The sequence below is a fragment of the Mytilus galloprovincialis genome, chromosome 9 (genome assembly GCF_965363235.1).
Source record: "Mytilus galloprovincialis chromosome 9, xbMytGall1.hap1.1, whole genome shotgun sequence".
Taxonomy (NCBI): domain Eukaryota; kingdom Metazoa; phylum Mollusca; class Bivalvia; order Mytilida; family Mytilidae; genus Mytilus; species Mytilus galloprovincialis.
The window spans coordinates 26452772-26471084 of record NC_134846.1 but is presented as its reverse complement, the minus strand read 5'-3'; the positions used below and the strand labels follow the sequence as shown (position 1 = coordinate 26471084).

The 18313-nt window shown below is 36.0% G+C and overlaps 3 protein-coding genes across 3 annotated transcripts in view; all 3 read right to left on the bottom strand.

Annotated features, from left to right (window-relative positions):
• Nucleotides 1-6619, bottom strand: part of LOC143044713 (ATP synthase subunit d, mitochondrial-like) — a 43181-nt gene extending 36562 nt beyond the window's left edge. The window contains exon 1 of the mRNA XM_076216798.1: nt 6417-6619. Coding sequence (XP_076072913.1) covers nt 6417-6538 — 122 coding nt within the window. The 5' untranslated portion in view covers nt 6539-6619. The remainder of the gene's footprint in view (nt 1-6416) is intronic.
• A 5464-nt stretch (nt 6620-12083) lies between these two features.
• LOC143046522 (uncharacterized) lies at nt 12084-15279 on the bottom strand. The gene is made up of 4 exons (XM_076219677.1): nt 14382-15279; nt 13343-13735; nt 12728-13124; nt 12084-12552 (listed from the first exon to the last, which is right to left on the bottom strand). The coding sequence occupies exons 1-4, from the start codon at nt 15277-15279 to the stop codon at nt 12084-12086; spliced, it is 2157 nt and encodes a 718-aa protein (XP_076075792.1).
• Nucleotides 15280-16194: 915 nt separating this feature from the next.
• Nucleotides 16195-16992, bottom strand: LOC143046521 (uncharacterized). Its single transcript, XM_076219676.1, has one exon. The coding sequence runs from the start codon at nt 16990-16992 to the stop codon at nt 16195-16197; it is 798 nt and encodes a 265-aa protein (XP_076075791.1).
• Nucleotides 16993-18313: the final 1321 nt, after the last annotated feature.

Here is an 18313-nt window from a genome sequence, read left to right as displayed (position 1 = left end):
TTTTCTTGCAAAATCGCATGTCTCCACCAGGACTCGAACCAGGTTCAAGTCCTGGTGGAGATATTTATCCAGGACATCTGTGTTACAAGGCAGCATGGTATAAACCAACTGAGCTAAATAAGTAATTCCTTAGCTCAACCGCTTACGGCTGACAAGTACAATGTATCTACGACAAGTTCTAAGACTAAGGGAAGCAATACACCTTATCGCTATTTAGTCCAATCCGGGAAAAACAGTCATTTATACAACTTCCTGTTTTGGTCAGGCCGCCGAAAAAATAGAGGTCATCAGTAGTGAGCTGACGGAGGAAAAACTTTAGAAAGCGATCGTAAAAAAACTTTGATAGAGTATGATCCACTTTTTCGAAATTAAAATTGAAATAAAAAAATATTTTGTTTGAAGTATTTACGGTAGTTTAAACAGATCTCATTAAAAAGTATCATGCATGGTGAATTATTTAAACAGGGTCCCAGATAGTTTCAACTGGATGAAAAAGTTGTGTAATTTTAGAACTTATCCGTAATGGAATAAATAGCGATTAGGTGCACTGGGGTAAAGCTGATGACCGTAACTGCATTCACGGTCATCCCAAGATGTCGGATGAAAAATTAGGTCAGTTTCTGTATTGTCTGTTAAAGTGTTTCTATATCATTTTCTTTACAAATCACACATTGAAACGATGTAAATTTATAAAAGAATCACTCGAAAATCACTAATTACTTCCGAGAAATGTGCATGAAACAGGAAATTCGATTTGAAAAAATCGTTAAGATGACCGTAAATCATAATCAAAATATTTTCAAGATGAACGTAACATAAAACAAGGATGACCGTGATTGTTAAAAAGATGACCGTAACTTGTAAAGGATGACCGTAATTTGTAAAGACTGACTGTAATTTATATAGGACGACCATAACTTTTATAGGATGACCATCAATTCTAAGAAATATCCGTATTGTATTCAAAGCTTTTTTGTTGAGTTTGTCGATCTCAATAGGGGCTCGGTTAGCGGATATAAATATGTTTCATAAATTTCTTTTTTTAAACTATAATATAATTGGCCATATTTAGGATTTATAACAATGATAGTAAATTGCATATTTCTCGTAAACAATGAAATATTTATTGATATCGACGTTAAAATTTTAACACAAATTTACAGCGATACGACGAAAATTTGAAGAAACATGAATGTGTCCCTAGTACACGGATGCCTCATCTACACTATCATTTTCTATGTTTAGTGGACTATGAAAATGGGATAAAACTGTAATTTGGCATTAGAATTAAAAAGATCATTCCATAGGGAAAATGTGTACTAAGTTTCAATTTTATTTAACTTGAAGCTGGACAAACGGACAAACAAACAGACGAACGTACGCAAAGACCAGAAAAACATAATGCCAATAAATGGAGCATTAAAAACATTAATAATACATTCGAATATTTGGTAATCGAGCCCATGTGTATGGGTCCAGAGGAAGCAGATTAAAATCTTAATTTGTCTTGATATATGCAGGCGGAAACACTTTTGAAATAGAACAAAAGAATCGAAGGTCTGTGTTTATCGAGAAAGCGATAAAAGTTAACTGTAATGTTTGATATAGTAACAAAATTTTAAAAATAAAACGACAATTTTCTTATTTTAAAAACACCATTTGCATAAGTTTTCAATGTATCTATTACATAGTAATGCAAAACAAAATCGGGGCCTTTTATAGCTGACTATGCGGTATGGGCTTTGCTCATTGTTGAAGGCCTTACGGTTACCTATAGTTGTTAATGTTTGTGTCATTTTGGTCTTTTCTGGATAGCTGTCTTAGGCCACGGTTTTTTAATTTGTTGGTTTACGGATTTTCTCCATGAAAAAGTCGGGTCGGTCGGTCGGAAAAAAAAAGGAAAAAAAAGATCTTTCAAGACATAAAACTGATATGCAAAATAAATATATATATATTTCACCTTTCTAATAATATGTTTGTCATACTATTTTGTCATCATTCTTAAATTTTAGTTCGATGAAATAGTATTTCTCAGCTGTAATAAACATCGCATGACATTGTATAATAATTTCCCGTAAAAAAGGGGTGCATGGACATAGACGAAATTAAATCGTCATTTCACAAACAAGAAAAAGAGATTCATGTCGGTAGCTCTTAATTAAAACTTGGTGAATAGTAATTAGCACGAAAACTGATAAAGATAAAAATGTAAAAACATCGTACGAAAATAAGTTTCAACACGCATGTCAAAAACGTAATTTAGACTCGTCCACTGGAAAAACGAGAATATCGGGTTAAATAATAGTTGTCATGCATTCCCGTTTTTTTTTTATCCAAATGGAACATATTTTTTTATTATCTATGAAAACAAGAAAATTTCAAATGATTTGTTAAAATTCAGAACCTTTTACTCGGTGTCTTGAACTTCCACCTGTCCACATTTGGACAAGTCTATTTCTATGAGAACAGGCATCTTACGGACTGGTGACAAATAAAGGAAACGAACTAGTTTTAAACACAGATTTCGTTCCGCAAAATTATTTGCGCAAACAATATTTCAAGGTCATTAATAATTGATTTGTCTATTTTTAGAAACGTAAACTGAAAGTTTCATTTTTTCACAACAGAAAGTGTCATCACTTCTGTATTAAGTGATTTATGCATTTCCTTTCATAAAAAAAGGACATTTTAATTATTTTTCAGGGATAATGCATTTGTTAGGGTCGGCGGGAATAAAAAAAGCATGAAAAGTCAATTTTATTTTTATTCTGGAAATCAGCAAAATCGGGTCGGCGGATCCGTAAACCAACAAATTAAAAAATCCTGGCCTTATTGGCAATAATACCACATCTTCTTTTTGTCGAGCCTTCGACTTTAGTCGAAAAAGCGAGACTAAGCGATCCTACATTCCGTCATCCTCGGCGTCGTCGTCGTCGGCGGCGTCCACAAATATTCACCCTGTGGTTAAAGTTTTTGAAATTTTAATAACTTTCTTAAACTATACTGAATTTCCACCAAACTTGGACAGAAGCTTGTTTATGATCATAAGAAAGTATCCAGAAGTAAATTTTGTAAAAATAAAATTCCATTTTTTCCGTATTTTACTTATAAATGGACTTAGTTTTTCTGCAAGGAAACATTACATTCACTCTGTGGTTAAAGTTTTTAAAATTTTAATAACTTTCATAAACTATCCTTGATATGTACCAAACTAGGACAGAAGCTTGTTTATGATCATAAGATAGTATCAAGAAGAAAATGTTGTGAAAATAAATTTCCACTTTTCCGTATTTTACTTATAAATGGACTTAGTTTTTCTGCAAGGAAACATTACATTCACTCTGTGGTTAAAGTTTTTAAAATTTTAATAACTTTCATAAACTATCCTTGATTTGTACCAAACTTGGACAGAAGCTTGTTTATGATCATAAGATAGTATCAAGAAGAAAATTTTGTAAAAATAAATTTTCACTTTTCCGTATTTTACTTATAAATGGACTTAGTTTTTTTGCCAGAAACAAAACATTCACTCTGTGGTTTAAGTTTTTAAAATTTTTATAATGTTCTTAAACTATCCTGGATTTCTACCAAACTTGGACAGAAGCTTGTTTATGATCATAAAATAGTATCAAGAAGAAAATTTTGTAAAAATAAATTTTCACTTTTCCGTATTTTACTTATTAATGGACTTAGTTTTTTTGCCAGAAACAAAACATTCACTCTGTGGTTTAAGTTTTTAAAATTTTTATAATGTTCTTAAACTATCCTGGATTTCTACCAAACTTGGACAGAAGCTTGTTTATGATCATAAGATAGTATCAAGAAGAAAATTTTGTAAAAATAAATTTTCACTTTTCCGTATTTTACTTATAAATGGACTTAGTTTTTTTGCCAGAAACAAAACATTCACTCTGTGGTTTAAGTTTTTAAAATTTTTATAATGTTCTTAAACTATCCTGGATTTCTACCAAACTTGGACAGAAGCTTGTTTATGATCATAAGATAGTATCAAGAAGAAAATTTTGTAAAAATAAATTTTCACTTTTCCGTATTTTACTTATAAATGGACTTAGTTTTTTTGCCAGAAACAAAACATTCACTCTTTGGTTTAAGTTTTTAAAATTTTTATAATGTTCTTAAACTATCCTAGATTTCTACCAAACTTAGACAAAAAGTTATTTCTGATCATAAGATATTATTCAGAAGTAAATTTTGTAAAAAAAAAATTCACTTTTTCCGTATTTTACTTATAAATGGACTTAGTTTTTCTTCCAGTTAACATTACATACAGTCTGCAGTTAAAGTTTATAAAACATTTATTAGATTCATAAACTATCCTGGATTTTTTTACCAAACTTGGAAGCTTCTTTCAATCAAAAGACAGTATCGTGAGGGAAATTTTTATTGATGTTTTTCCTCATTTTTGTTGAGTCTGTGATTAACAGAAAAAGTAGGCGAGACACCGGGTTCCATGGAACCCTTACGAATTTTTTATATATAGTATCTATAAGTTGGATGTAGAAAATGCATAACCTCCGATTTCTTTTTATCACGGACGGAGAACATATCAATCTTTTAGTTCAGAAATTTTTCGTGTCTGCCCTTCCATTATGTGAATCAAGAAAAAATTCCCCAAAACAGGTAACGATTGTATCGAAAAGAGAAAAATCGAGTGCACCTTTTTATGTTAGGGCATGTTTGGGGTGTATATTTTGTCTTTAAAAAGTACAAAGCAAGAGTATTTTATATAGCATCTCGCTTCAGATTCTATCATTATTATATATCAAAGCTACAGGTTGACTTTATAACGTAAAAAAATGACAGTACGAAAAGATGAAATATATGGGTCAATTGAGATACCTATCTAATGGATCACAAAAACAGAGTACCGGTAGGTGTGTTCGAATAGCTATTTTTTCTAAAAGTACTTGACGACAGCCTTTTAATTTGGATGATGAAAATGTGTGTGTGATAACTAGGGTTTATAATCTTCAACCACTGAAAATGTTTAGTCTGCCCTTCCACGAAATATTTAATTAGAATTTTTTTAAATGCTTAAGAATTTTCAAAAATTCCATCTGACATCCAAACAGACAATATTTATAAGTTGAATCAATTCAGACAAGATCATTAACTAATGCTCATAAGCTAGTAGATACATTTGTATTTTAAAATATAACTGACATATAACGATCGATCGTAATGGTGCTATGTGGATAAATTTATCAGTTTTCAAGAGCAAAATTGGCAGAGCGTCATCCCTACAATGGCTTCCATTTCTACGACTGTGAGCATGAACTGGCGTAATGGGGAGATAATTTTGAAGAAGTAGAATCCTGACTGTATGAATAACATTTCTGTATATATACAAATTGACAACGTTCCGCCTTGTGATACGCTTTTCGTACAATACTATTTTAAGGATCTACTTCACTAGTTTATTCGAATGATATTTTCGAAATATTTCTGTTATTTTATTTGCACGACAAAATGAAAGACGATATAATATCAATGGGTGTACATGCAATTTTTTGGCATTTTTAAAAATGTGTATTTATTATATGTCATTAAAAGGAATCCCAGAAACAAAAAAAAATCTTTTGTCGAGCAGTTGAATGCTGTGCACCGCATGTCTTTTGGCAAATTCATTTTAAAAATTGAACCCTCTACTGTAAAAAAAGATACATATGGTAATCTTTGCATTTGAAGCACGTCTTATTTTCTTCTACCTATAGGATAAAACTTTCATATTAATATGTGTATACCAACACGATTAATCATTTGATACAAAAAGATAGTTACATAAATATGGATATTTCTTAGAATTGAGGGTCATCCTTTAAAAGTTACGGTCATCATTTACAAATTACGGTCATCTTAAAAGCAGTTACGGTCAGCCTTGTTATGAATCGCTGATTCTGTTACGGTCATCTCGATTGTGATTAACAGTCATCTTGGCGATTTTTTCAAATCGAATTTCCCGTTTCATGCACATTTCTCAGAAGTAATTAGTGATTTCGAGTGATTCTTTTATACATTTACATCATTTCAATGTATGATTTGTAAAGAAAATGATATAGAAACACTTTAACAGACAATACAGAAACTGACCTAATTTTTCATCCGACATCTTGGGATGACCGTGAATGCAGTTACGGTCATCAGCTTTACCCCAGTGTAGGTGTATCCTGTCACTCAGTCTACTGACTCTAGTCTAGGATGACATACAAAAGTTGAAACTTATCCAACGAGGTCCTTCTAAGAAACGAATTCCAGATCACACCAAAAGTTGACACATAAAAACAACAAAAATTATTAAAAATAAAAAAATTATCACAGATAAATCAAATGACCAAAGCCAAAGTCAAAGCATCAGTTTAACAAAAACAAAAAGTCACTATTTAAATATTGAAAACCTTGATAAACAGCCGTCTATTGTCCCTTTTATGTGTCTGTATTGAGACTTGCCACCTTCGCCCAATTTTGTGGCAAGATTCTTCCAATCTATCGCCGTTTTTGATATTCTCTTAGATGCCATTTCGTCCGACTTCAAGGACAATTGTAATGGTTCTCAAAACGTTTGACTTATCACAGGTTCGCAAAAATCAGTGTCAACTCGTACCTTATGATTTTTTCCAACTCGTACCTAACTAATTCGTACCTTTTTTTTATATATATATATATATGCTCTCGAACATTATTGGTTGCAGAAAAGTAGAATTTGCATGTGTTTCCTCATTCGTCCAAAAAATATTTCGTATCAAAACTCGTAGGGCTGGTCATTTTCTTTAATCGGGAAACGGCCCCTTCTAGTATCTAGATAAATGTACTACTATGCAGAAATTACTTACCGGCTTTGTGATTTCTGCTTTAAGTTTAGTTATAAATAATAAATGTATGTATACTTATACATACCTGCAGGAGAGCCTCACACATGACAATAGCGAATATATTAGCCATCTGTATTAGCCAAATAAATATACAAAAGTATCTCAACGCCAATATCAAATCTCGTGCATACCAATACCTGGGACTATATTACATAAGTATAATAGAGGGGGAGGACAGGGGTAAGGGAGAGGGGGGATAGGACCTTTATCGGGACTCCGGGATCGGGTTTTTTTAAGCTCGGGATTTCGGGATTGACCCTTTCGGGATCCGGGAATTCTATTTTTCGAATTTCGGGACCTCGGGATTTCGTGTTTTTTAGCCCGGGATTTCGGGATATCGTGTTTTTAAGCCCGGGATTTCGGGATCAGGACCCCTCCTAACCCCCCTCAAGGGAGACAGGGAGAAAGGGGGTAGGAGAAAGGAGAAAGGGGGTGGGAGAAAGAAGAAAGGGGGTAGGAGAAAGGAGAGGAAGGCTGGGAGAAAGGAGAAAAAGTTGGAGAAAGGAGAAAAAATAAAATATCTCTCCTTTTAAAAAAATTTCTAATATTTCAAGAAAAAATATCTCAAAAGGAGATGTTTTATTCTAATGGGAGAAAGGAGAATGGGGGTAGGAGAAAGGAGAAGAGGGGTGGGAGAAGGGAGAAGGGTACCCCCTGTCCTCACCCTCATAATAGTCCCAGCCAATACATAGTAAGAGTTTAGACCAACAGTTGAATACGCCTGTAGTTTATGGGATCCACACACAACATAATACAAAATTAAACTACACATGGTATAGAGGCGTGCGGCCCGTTATGTATGTAACATTTACCACAACACCTGTAGTGAGAAAAAGGGGGTGTCAGTAGTGTTACACTCATGTTCAACTTAATCGTCAATGACCCTCACTTACTGAGCGCCGCCTAAAAAACAGACTGATAATGTTCTACAAAGTCATCCATGGACTCATGATTGGAATTTGCAATTCCATCCTAGTCCCTAAACCAATCACTAGAACAAGAAAATTTTATACCCAATCATTTCGACAAATATCCACCTCATAAGACAGTTAATCAAAGTGATGGAAATCACTCATGGAAAGATTAGAAGAGTAGTTTGAATTATTTCATATTAAGGTATGGTGGGGGAAAATGAACATTAATAAAGCACTATTGCTGAAAATTGCATTTACAGCAGGTCTTTAGAAGGAAATTTGCTTTTCCAGTATGAGGATAAAATGAGCTCAAATTAAATAATATGGGTCTCTTAATTTGCACAATTTTATTTAAACTGTAGTTTATATCTTATCAAAATTATGTTGCCAGTTCTGAACATGTTTCAAAAAAACAAAAAAATGCAAAAATTCTTCTAGTAAATGTTACCAACTATCCTTGTAAGACAAAAATCTGGACTAACAGCTTAAAACTTTAAAGTGTCAACAAATAAAATTGAAAAATGTTGTTTTGGGGCATTTTGTAAGTTGAAACAGAGGTTATATGGCATTGGAGATTTAGAGTTTTAGAGTGCCTTTTGATCAATTTTTAAAGTATTTTTCAACACAGGGCATTAAAAATGTACTTTTTCAAGGTAAACCAATTAAAAAACTTATCTTATTGAAATGTGGATTCTTTCTTGATTGCAAAAATATATATTCACTTCTAATAAAAATTCAAATGACTAAAATAGACATAATGATTGATGGGAAATAAACTAATAAACAATGGTCTGTTATAATTAAAAGTTTTAAAATTTTTAAACTGTTTCAAGTTAATTCCTGATGAAAAAAAGTGTACTAAAATTAATCTAATTGTTGATTAATTACAGATGATTATTGGAAATTTATCAAGTAAATTATAGGCCTTACTTGAATACCTTTTATTTATTCATATTTATATTCATATTTCATTTTTTTTAAGATCTTGTTAATCCATTAATCATTTATCTTTCAGATATAATTTAGGCTTAAATTAAAATATTGTTTGTTTGCCCTTTACCGACCGACCCTATCAATTCGTTCCGCCTGAAAATCTTTTATTTGTATTTACCAGCAAGATTTTATTTTATTTTCGTTTCTACCAAAAATCTTATATTTGTATTTCCCGCTCAAAACTTTTTTACCGGAATCCTCGGGTTTTATCTTTACGTATAAAGTCCAGTCCGTTTGGTATCACCTGAGCGTTTGACATGAACACTTGCATTTGAAGTTTCAAAGCATTTGTTTGAAATCGATGTTGAACGCTTTCAGAAATCATGATATGAAGTACGTTACTCTGTACCTTTAAACTTAAAGAGCAGGGTTCATTTACAAAAAAGTTCGTTTGATACAAAAGTATTTACGTGTGTACAAACTAATTTGTAAACGGACGTTGTATTCTATGTAGGGATGGCCTTTTGTGATCCGCATATCAGAATGATTATGTTAACGATGCTGCTAAATTATTTATATCTGACTAGTCCAAATAATTATGACGTCTGGCAAGGCTATTTTATTTTTTTTCTGGGACGCCTTCCTAGTCCAAATAATTATGACGTCTGGCAAGGCTATTTTTTTTCTTTCTGGGACGCCTTCCTACGACTAGGAAGGCGTCCCAGAAAAAAATTAAAATAGCCTTGCCAGACGTCATAATTATTTGGACTAATATCTGACATGAACCAAAAGTGACAAAACCCTGTAAAGTGGAGAATATCTGGCAGTAAAATCGCCAAGTTTTCCATACAGATCATTTATAAATGTGATGCAAAATACGTGACAATTGAGTTTTAAGTCTTATAGCATTTTTATTGGAAAAAAAGGCACACACGAAATTTGTAACACTCTAGGGACTTTTTCTACTAGTAATTTATGTCTGCCCGAACATTATCTTACCAGTACAAAGTGATCTCTTATATATATTTTTTTCAAAACTAATAGTCCCAGCGGAAAACTTATTTGCAAAAACAAACGGACAAAAAAATGACATTATGCAGATTTTGTTTCTATAAAATAAAATATTTTACCTACCTGCCTACCCATGAAAAATAATATACCGAGCCAAGTTATTTTTTTGGGGGAAAAAATAAAATATTTTACCTACCTACCTACCCTGTTTCAAAACATAGGGTCGGAAAAGGGCAAACAAACAATATTTTAATTTAGGCCTTACAGAATCACTGTATGTAATGTAGATCAAAAGTAATAGGCAATAAATAAATCTATCATCCTTATAAATATCAAACATCTAATATACACATTTGTGTATTCAATTATGAGGTCAAATGCTTGTGTATTAAGAATTATATGTATATTGAGTGGTCTAGTTAATTATGTAAGACTGAGGTTGATAGGTAATGTGGTCACTTTGATTGGCAGTTTAGGAGGTGGGGCATTGTAATTAAAGGTCCACCTTGTCTTTGATTGTTTAGTGATAATGACAGTTGTCAATCATACTAGTTGAATCAATTCCCAGTTACCTAATCAAAATGATTTTTTAAAAAGCCTGCACATCAACACACCTTAATGACATACATTCTTGAATGAACTGCTCCAATAATATACCCAGGTTTTTTTTCAGTTAACATGTGTATTATGTGCACATACATGAGAACCATAGGGAACTATATTTCAGTGTGAATACATTTAGTAACAGTAGCTAACCTGTCCTGTTGTTAGGGAGGCTGGTGCCTAAGTAAAGATTTAGAACAAGTTCTAATCTTTCCAAAAATGATAATTTTCTCCACACACTATGAACAAATGGAGCGTGTTACCACAAGTTGTATACCGAGTTAATACCTTGTTTATTACAATTAGCTCAGAAGTCTTATTGCATTAACAATGAAAGTGAAATACACACGGTTTGGACAGCGACTCTTCAATGATAGCAAATCATTTTCTTAATATTTAAAAAAAAAAAGATGTGGTATGATTTCCAATGAGACAACTCTTCACAAGAGACAAAAATAACACAGAAATTAACAACTATAGGTCACCGTACGGCCTTAATCTGAACAATTAGTGAACAATTGCCTAATGAAAACAAAACAATTTCCCAACGCATCGAAAATGAATGCAGTAATATACCAAGAGACTACTTTATCTCATGTTTCTGCAATATTTGCAACAATAACCCCGATTTATTAGAACAATTGAGAATGCAATATTTTATAAAAGCAAAAGGTAGAGCAGACTTTGCCTTTGCTTCTGCAGTCTTAAACCAGATGCTCCGCAGGACGCAGCTTTATACGACCACAGAGGTCGAACCCTGATCGGTTGGGGCAAGTATGGACTCAACATTCAAGCTGGATACAGCTCTGAATTTGGATTGTGATTAAATAGTTGACACAGCATAGGTTTCTGACACAGAATGAATGAACTTAATTTTTGTTGTTGCTTTTGAGTAATTCACTATGCTGTTGAATATTAATCCTCTCAAAAAAAAATATTTGAAGAAATTTTCTTTTTAATTTCTGAAATCTGAAATGAGAAAAATTGACCCACCCCCATTTTATCACCTCCCCTTTCCCTTATTCCAAAAATGATCTTAATTGGAGTTTGCAACAATAACTACTCATTTAAATACATCATAAAGTATTAAAATATAAATTGTCATACAGTCATGTTTAAAATTAATATTAATTAATAGTAACTTCTAAAAAAATAAATGGGGAATGTGTTCAAAGGGACACAGATGATGCCCCGCTAGCATATAACGTTATTAAGGGACATAACTCGAGAACTGTAAAAGTGAAGCTGCCAAAAATTGAACTTAAACTGAGTTTAGAGGTAATAAGCATTATATACTCATTTCATTAAATTTAGTTGAGACAAACTTAAGTTAAGAGAACAGAAACGGAAAATTTTTTCAATTTTTCCTCTTGTAAAGGAGCATAACCGTAGAATGGTAATCAAAGTGCTTGTAATCACTGAATGGTAAAGATTGCTTTAATTTATCAGTTGGTAGTAAAAGTGAATATTGCATTGATTACCTTGTAAACATCAAAGGAATGCTGATCCAATTCCATCATCAGGTGGAGTCCTCCTTCCTTGGCTGTTTCGGCGCTATTCCACAACAACCTCCAGAGGTGAGCCGGCTCAGGTGATCAATCTGAACCTGGAACCGGATGGCCTACACGGCTCCGATGTCTCAGCTGATGTCATTGCTGTTCTTCTGTAACTGAATGCTGTTCTGTATATCTATATCTGTCCATTATTTACACAATAACTGTTCATTGTTCTATCACTTTGCACTTTTCCACACTTCGTCTCTTTTCCTCCAAATCCACTGTGATGCCACTTCTGCTACTCTACACACTTCTGTAATCAGTTTCTTCCTCTCTGCTCCTACCACTCCCAAGGTCCTAAGTGCCCGCCACATTGACTGTCCTGCAAAGCCCCTGCATCCGACTTCTATTGCCATACACCACGTCCTCCATCCCCGCTGTTTGCAATCCTCTACTAGCTGCTGGTATTTTGCCATCTTTCTTTCATAAGCTTCCTCTATTCTGTCTTCCCATGGGACTGTTAGTTCCAGCAATACCGCCTGCCTAGTTCCCTGTGACCAAATGACTATATCTGGTCTTAGCGATGTTGCTGCTATTTCTGCTGGGAAACTCATGCGTTGATGTATGTTTGCTGTCATCTGCCAGTCTGATGCTGTTCCAAGTATCCCTAAACCTTCTGCCTGGTTGTCTTTCTTTTCTCCAGCCCTCACAAAATTTACAAATGTGATGTTCTTCTGCATCTCTTCCATCTTTCAGTGCGACTGGACATGCTGACAACACATGCTGTAGGGATGCTGGTTTGTCTTTGCATAAGGTGCATGTTGGGTCTTCTATCAACCCCCAGGTATAGAGGTTTGATGGGCTTGGTAAAACATCATACACTGATCTTAGGAGAAAACTCAATCTGTATCCCTCCATACTCCAAATCTCGCTCCAGGTCAAAGCCCTGCTTCTAGCTCCTTGCCAATTCAACCAACTACCCTGCTGTTTCATTCCTACTGCCTTAACATTCCTACTCTCTTCTTCCATCTGTCGTATTTCCTGTTGCACCAGTTCCCTCCGTTCCTTCTCATTTGATGTATCCCACCTTGGTTTTGTTGTCATACCAAATCCCTGTCTACCAACTGCTGTTACACCAACGATGACACTGTGCTTTAGTCTGGTCTCAGCTTCCTTAACTGCTTCCTCTGCTTTCCATTTTCTTCCTGTCCTGATCTTTACTTTGGCTCCTCTCACTTTAGCATCTTGCTGTCTCTCAACGTCATAACCTGTCTTGTCTTTGTAACTTTATACTCTTCTGTCAATGCCTTCATTGGTAATTGTAGCTTTGTTCCTGTGCTGTACAATCCAATGCTGCTGAAACTTCTTGGCACACCCAACCATCTTCTTAGGCATGAACTGATCTTTCTCTCTAAGGCCTCCACTTTGAACAATGGGAACTCGTAAACTAGTAATGGCCACAGTATCCTTGGTAAGACCCCATGTTGATATATACAGGCCTTATATCTTCCTGGGAGCCCACTTTTGTCTATCTTCGTCAGCCATTCTACCAATTGCACTTGAACTTCACCCATGTTTACCATATCTGCTAGTGTTGCATCAAACTTTTTACCTAGGCATTTCACTGGTTTCTCTCCAACTGTTGGTATCTTTTCCCCTGCTAACTCAAATGTCTCATCTTGCACTTTGCCTTTCCTCACTATCAAACTTCTAGATTTACTTGGTTTGAACTTCATTCTGGCCCACTTAATCATCCTTTCCAATTCCTCTAAAGTCCATCTTCCCTCTATGACTGTTTTTGCTGTCACTGTCATATCATCCATAAAAGCTCTTACTGGTGGTTGCCTGACCCCTGATGACAATAATGGTCCTCTACTTGGTTTTTCTACTGATTTTACAATTAAGTTCATTGCTGCTGCAAACAGGACTACTGATATTGTACACCCCGTTAGTATTCCAACTTCAAGTCTCTGCCAAGCTGTGGTGAAGTCTCCAGCTGTGAACCTCATTTCAATCTTGTCAAAATACTCTCGCAGCATAGTTCTGATAGTTGGTGGAACATGATACCTCTCCAATGTCAGGTCTACTAGTTTGTGAGGTATGGACCCATAAGCATTAGCCAGATCTAGCCAAAACACTGCTAAGTCACTTTTCTTCTCCTTTGCTTCTCTTAAAATCTGTGTAATAACGCTGGTGTGTTCGATGCAACCAGATACTTCAGGCATGCCTCCTTTCTGGACTGCGATGTCTATATATTCGTTGCCAAGCAGGTACCTCGTCGTTCTCCTTGCTAAAACTGCCAGGAATATCTTCCCCTCAATGTTCAATAGGGAGATGGTTCTAAACTGTTCAACTTTCCTGGAGTTCTCTTCTTTTGGTATAAAACATCCTTCTGCCTTGTACCATGACTCTGTCATCTTTCTCCTTCTCCAAATTACTTTTAATAGCTTCCACAACCTTCTGATCAGTCTGGGACAGTTCTTATATACCCTATATGAAATACCATTTGGTCCTGGTGCTGACCCTGCTCTTGCCTTTCTCACTACGTCCTGCACTTCTTGATTCATCAAACTGTTCTTTTGGCTCCTCTGGTGTTAACAATTTCTCACATTCTTCCAGGTCTTCTCCTCGTCTCTCATCACTGTGGGTCTTACTGAGATGTTCTTCCACTTCTTCCCTCGAGTTTTCCAGTTTACCAGATCCTCTCGCTCCAAATAATCGCTTCATATACTGAAATGGGTTTGCTGTAAATGTTGCTCTCTCCTTTGCCTTTTTCTTTCTATCTCTTCTATGAGTTTCTGCTCTTGTAAGTGTCTTAAGTTTCTCCCTAGTTTCCTTTCTTAACTGCTGTAATGGTAACCTTTCATTCTCTTTGGCGACTTTGTACCTCTTCTTTAACCTTCTCAAGTCTCCTCTCAATTCCTTGATCTTCTTCTGTCTCCGGTTACTATGGCCTTGTTTTGTTGATTGTTTCCCTTGTGGTATCACCCCAAATCTGTCCTTTCCTACGCTGTAAATAATGGACGTCATTGCTGTTATCTTTCTGTCTACCCTGCCTGCTAATGTTGCCTCTAAGATGTTTTCCAAATCTTCGTCAAGAGCTTTCCAAGCTGCTTTGTCTGCATTCGTTGGCCATTTGATATTCTCTTTGCATGGCTCATTCTCTTCTCTCTGAGTTGTTGGTTCTATCCTGTCTTCTCTACGGACTGTTGTTTCTATCCCGTCTTCTCTATGGACTGTTGGTTCTATCCTCTCTATCTCTTCTGCCTCGTCAAGTTGTTCTACCTCTGTAGGCTGTTCCTCGTGCTCATCCTCACCCTGGGTCACAGGGAGGCTATCATCACTGTGGTTTGCTTCCTGGATGGTCTCCTCCTCCGTCTGACCAGATCTCTCTGTGCGTTGATTGCCAGAATGGGGTTGCACACATTTCATTCTACTTTGATGGATCTTCAAACCTCTAGAATTCTTACAGACTTTACCACAAAAACATTTACATCCATTGTTCTGGTTCGTTGTCCTTGTCGGTTCCATAGTCGTTTCCTGATCCTGTCCTATGGGCTGTTCATCCTCCCTCGCTCTCGCACAGCCCCGAGGGTGTCTTAGTATATATCGTTCCATAGCGTGTAAAATGGGTTCCCCTTCACAGGAGATGCACTTTGACTTGGCAAGCCTAATGCCCCGGTTACCAGTCTCTCCTGGCTGCCTCCTGTCTCTCCAGGTTGCCACTGTTCTCTTCACAGTCGTCAACCAGACTTTCCTGGTGGTCACTGGGTTTTCAGAAGTTGATTACCTTGTAAACATCAAAGGAATGCTGATCCAATTCCATCATCAGGTGGAGTCCTCCTTCCTTGGCTGTTTCGGCGCTATTCCACAACAACCTCCAGAGGTGCGCCGGCTCAGGTGATCAATCTGAACCTGGAACCGAATGGCCTACACGGCTCCGATGTCTCAGCTGATGTCATTGCTGTTCTTCTGTAACTGAATGCTGTTCTGTATATCTATATCTGTCCATTATTTACACAATAACTGTTCATTGTTCTATCACTTTGCACTTTTCCACACTTCGTCTCTTTTCCTCCAAATCCACTGTGATGCCACTTCTGCTACTCTACACACTTCTGTAATCAGTTTCTTCCTCTCTGCTCCTACCACTCCCAAGGTCCTAAGTGCCCGCCACATTGACTGTCCTGCAAAGCCCTTGCATCCGACTTCTATTGCCATACACCACGTCCTCCATCCCCGCTGTTTGCAATCCTCTACTAGCTGCTGGTATTTTGCCATCTTTCTGTCATAAGCTTCCTCTATTCTGTCTTCCCATGGGACTATAGTTCCAGCAATACCGCCTGCCTAGTTCCCTGTGACCAAATGACTATATCTGGTCTTAGCGATGTTGCTGCTATTTCTGCTGGGGAAACTCATGTGTTGATGTATGTCTGCTGTCATCTGCCAGTCTGATGCTGTTCCAAGTATCCCTAAACCTTCTGCCTGGTTGTCTTTCTTTTCTCCAGCCCTCACAAAATTTACAAATGTGATGTTCTTCTGCATCTTTCTCTTCTTTCTCCTGGTGGTATCCAACTTTGCTGCTATTGTTTTCAATACACTCTCATGCCTCCATGTATATCTTCCATCTTTCAGTGCGACTGGACATGCTGACAACACATGCTGTAGGGATGCTGGTTTGTCTTTGCATAAGGTGCATGTTGGGTCTTCTATCAACCCCCAGGTATAGAGGTTTGATGGGCTTGGTAAAACATCATACACTGATCTTAGGAGAAAACTCAATCTGTATCCCTCCATACTCCAAATCTCGCTCCAGGTCAATGCCCTGCTTCTAGCTCCTTGCCAATTCAACCAACTACCCTGCTGTTTCATTCCTACTGCCTTAACATTCCTACTCTCTTCTTCCATCTGTCGTATTTCCTGTTGCACCAGTTCCCTCCGTCCCTTCTCATTTGATGTATCCCACCTTGGTTTTGTTGTCATACCAAATCCCTGTCTACCAACTGCTGTTACACAAACGATGACACTGTGCTTTAGTCTGGTCTCAGCTTCCTTAACTGATTCCTCTGCTTTCCATTTTCTTCCTGTCCTGATCTTTACTTTGGCTTCTTTCACTTTAGCATCTTTGCTGTCTCTCAACGTCATAACCTGTCATTGTATATTGTATATAGCATTGATTTAAGTTGATTCAACTATTATTCTGGACAAAGAAAGATAACTCCAATTTTCAAAGAAGATTTCATAAAGCATTGGTTTTAGGTCATTCATCAACCATTCTGGACAAAGAAAGTTAACTCCAATTTATTGTCTTGAAACTACAAAAATGCTTGTTTTTTTTGCCCCTTTTTGGCCCTTTATTTCTACATTGTTTGCCCCATAACCCTTAAAACATATCCCAACCTTCTACTTATGGTATTAAACATTGTGGTACAATTTCAGAACAATTAAAATACTTACACACAACTTATTGTCTTGACACTAGATAAATGCTTATTTTGACCCCCTTTGGCCCCTAATTCCTACACCGATGGGACTATAACCCCCAAAATCTGCCTTTTGTGGTTATAAACATTGTGTTAAAATTTTATTGATTTTTGTTCACTAATACTAAAGTTATTATCCGGAAACCATCCGTCTTCGGACGACGCTGACGACGAAGACGACGTGATACCAATATACGACCGGTCGTATAAAAAACGTATTCAAGTAATAAAAATGGTGAACATCTGGTACAAAAGCTTGGACGAGATTGTTTTGTTCTCAGGCTTGCATCAGTCGGAGAATATTGCGATGACTTGAAAGAATCATTAAGCAGCAAATCTTCTGGTAGAAATAATTCATACCTGGATGTAAACGTGGTTTCATCTACTCCTGTAGAAATACCTAATTTTGGTATGCGAGAAATTGACACATGAAAAAACTACGAAGGGAACAAACGAAAAACTAGACAAACTTGAAACATAAAATAGATCGATGAATAGCAAATTAAACAAGCAGAATGAAAGGTTAATTAACCATCAAAATCAGCTTAATTTATCAAGATCTACTATCTCACGATTGAAGGACGAAAAATCCTATCTGGAAAAGACTGTTACCGATATGTCGGAAAAACTATTTCAGAGTTTAAAAATTTAGACTTGATTCTGAAATCATCAGAATTACAAAGATCAGCGACAGTCGTGCATCATGATTGTGTACCCTAAGTCTAAAGTGTCTATTATGTCTAATGAACTTAAAGAGATCAATACTTCCGTCCTTAGTTTTAATAACAATACGTTGTCCAACAACCAATCTGTAACAGAACTCCGAAAACGTATGAACGCGCAGGAGAAAAACGTCAAGCAACTAACATGTTCCAACCAAATATGCACTTGCTACTTCAAAGCCTGTAACTACTGATTTGGTGACAAATACAGAGATTGATGTTGCTATGGCAAATGAAAACAATGAAACTGATTCTTCACTT

Coding starts and splice junctions, on each gene's coding strand:
- LOC143046522 (XM_076219677.1), bottom strand. CDS start 15,279: ATGAAATGTGTGCAACCCCATTCTGGCAATCAACGCACAGAGAGATCT. Junction 13,736..14,381: donor TGCAGGACGTAGTGAGAAAG/GCAAGAGCAGGG, acceptor TTGTAAAATCAG/TAGAAAAACCAAGTAGAGGA. Junction 13,125..13,342: donor CCCAGGAAGATATAAGGCCT/GTATATATCAAC, acceptor AAAGTTACAAAG/ACAAGACAGGTTATGACGTT.
- LOC143046521 (XM_076219676.1), bottom strand. CDS start 16,992: ATGACGTTGAGAGACAGCAAAGATGCTAAAGTGAAAGAAGCCAAAGTA.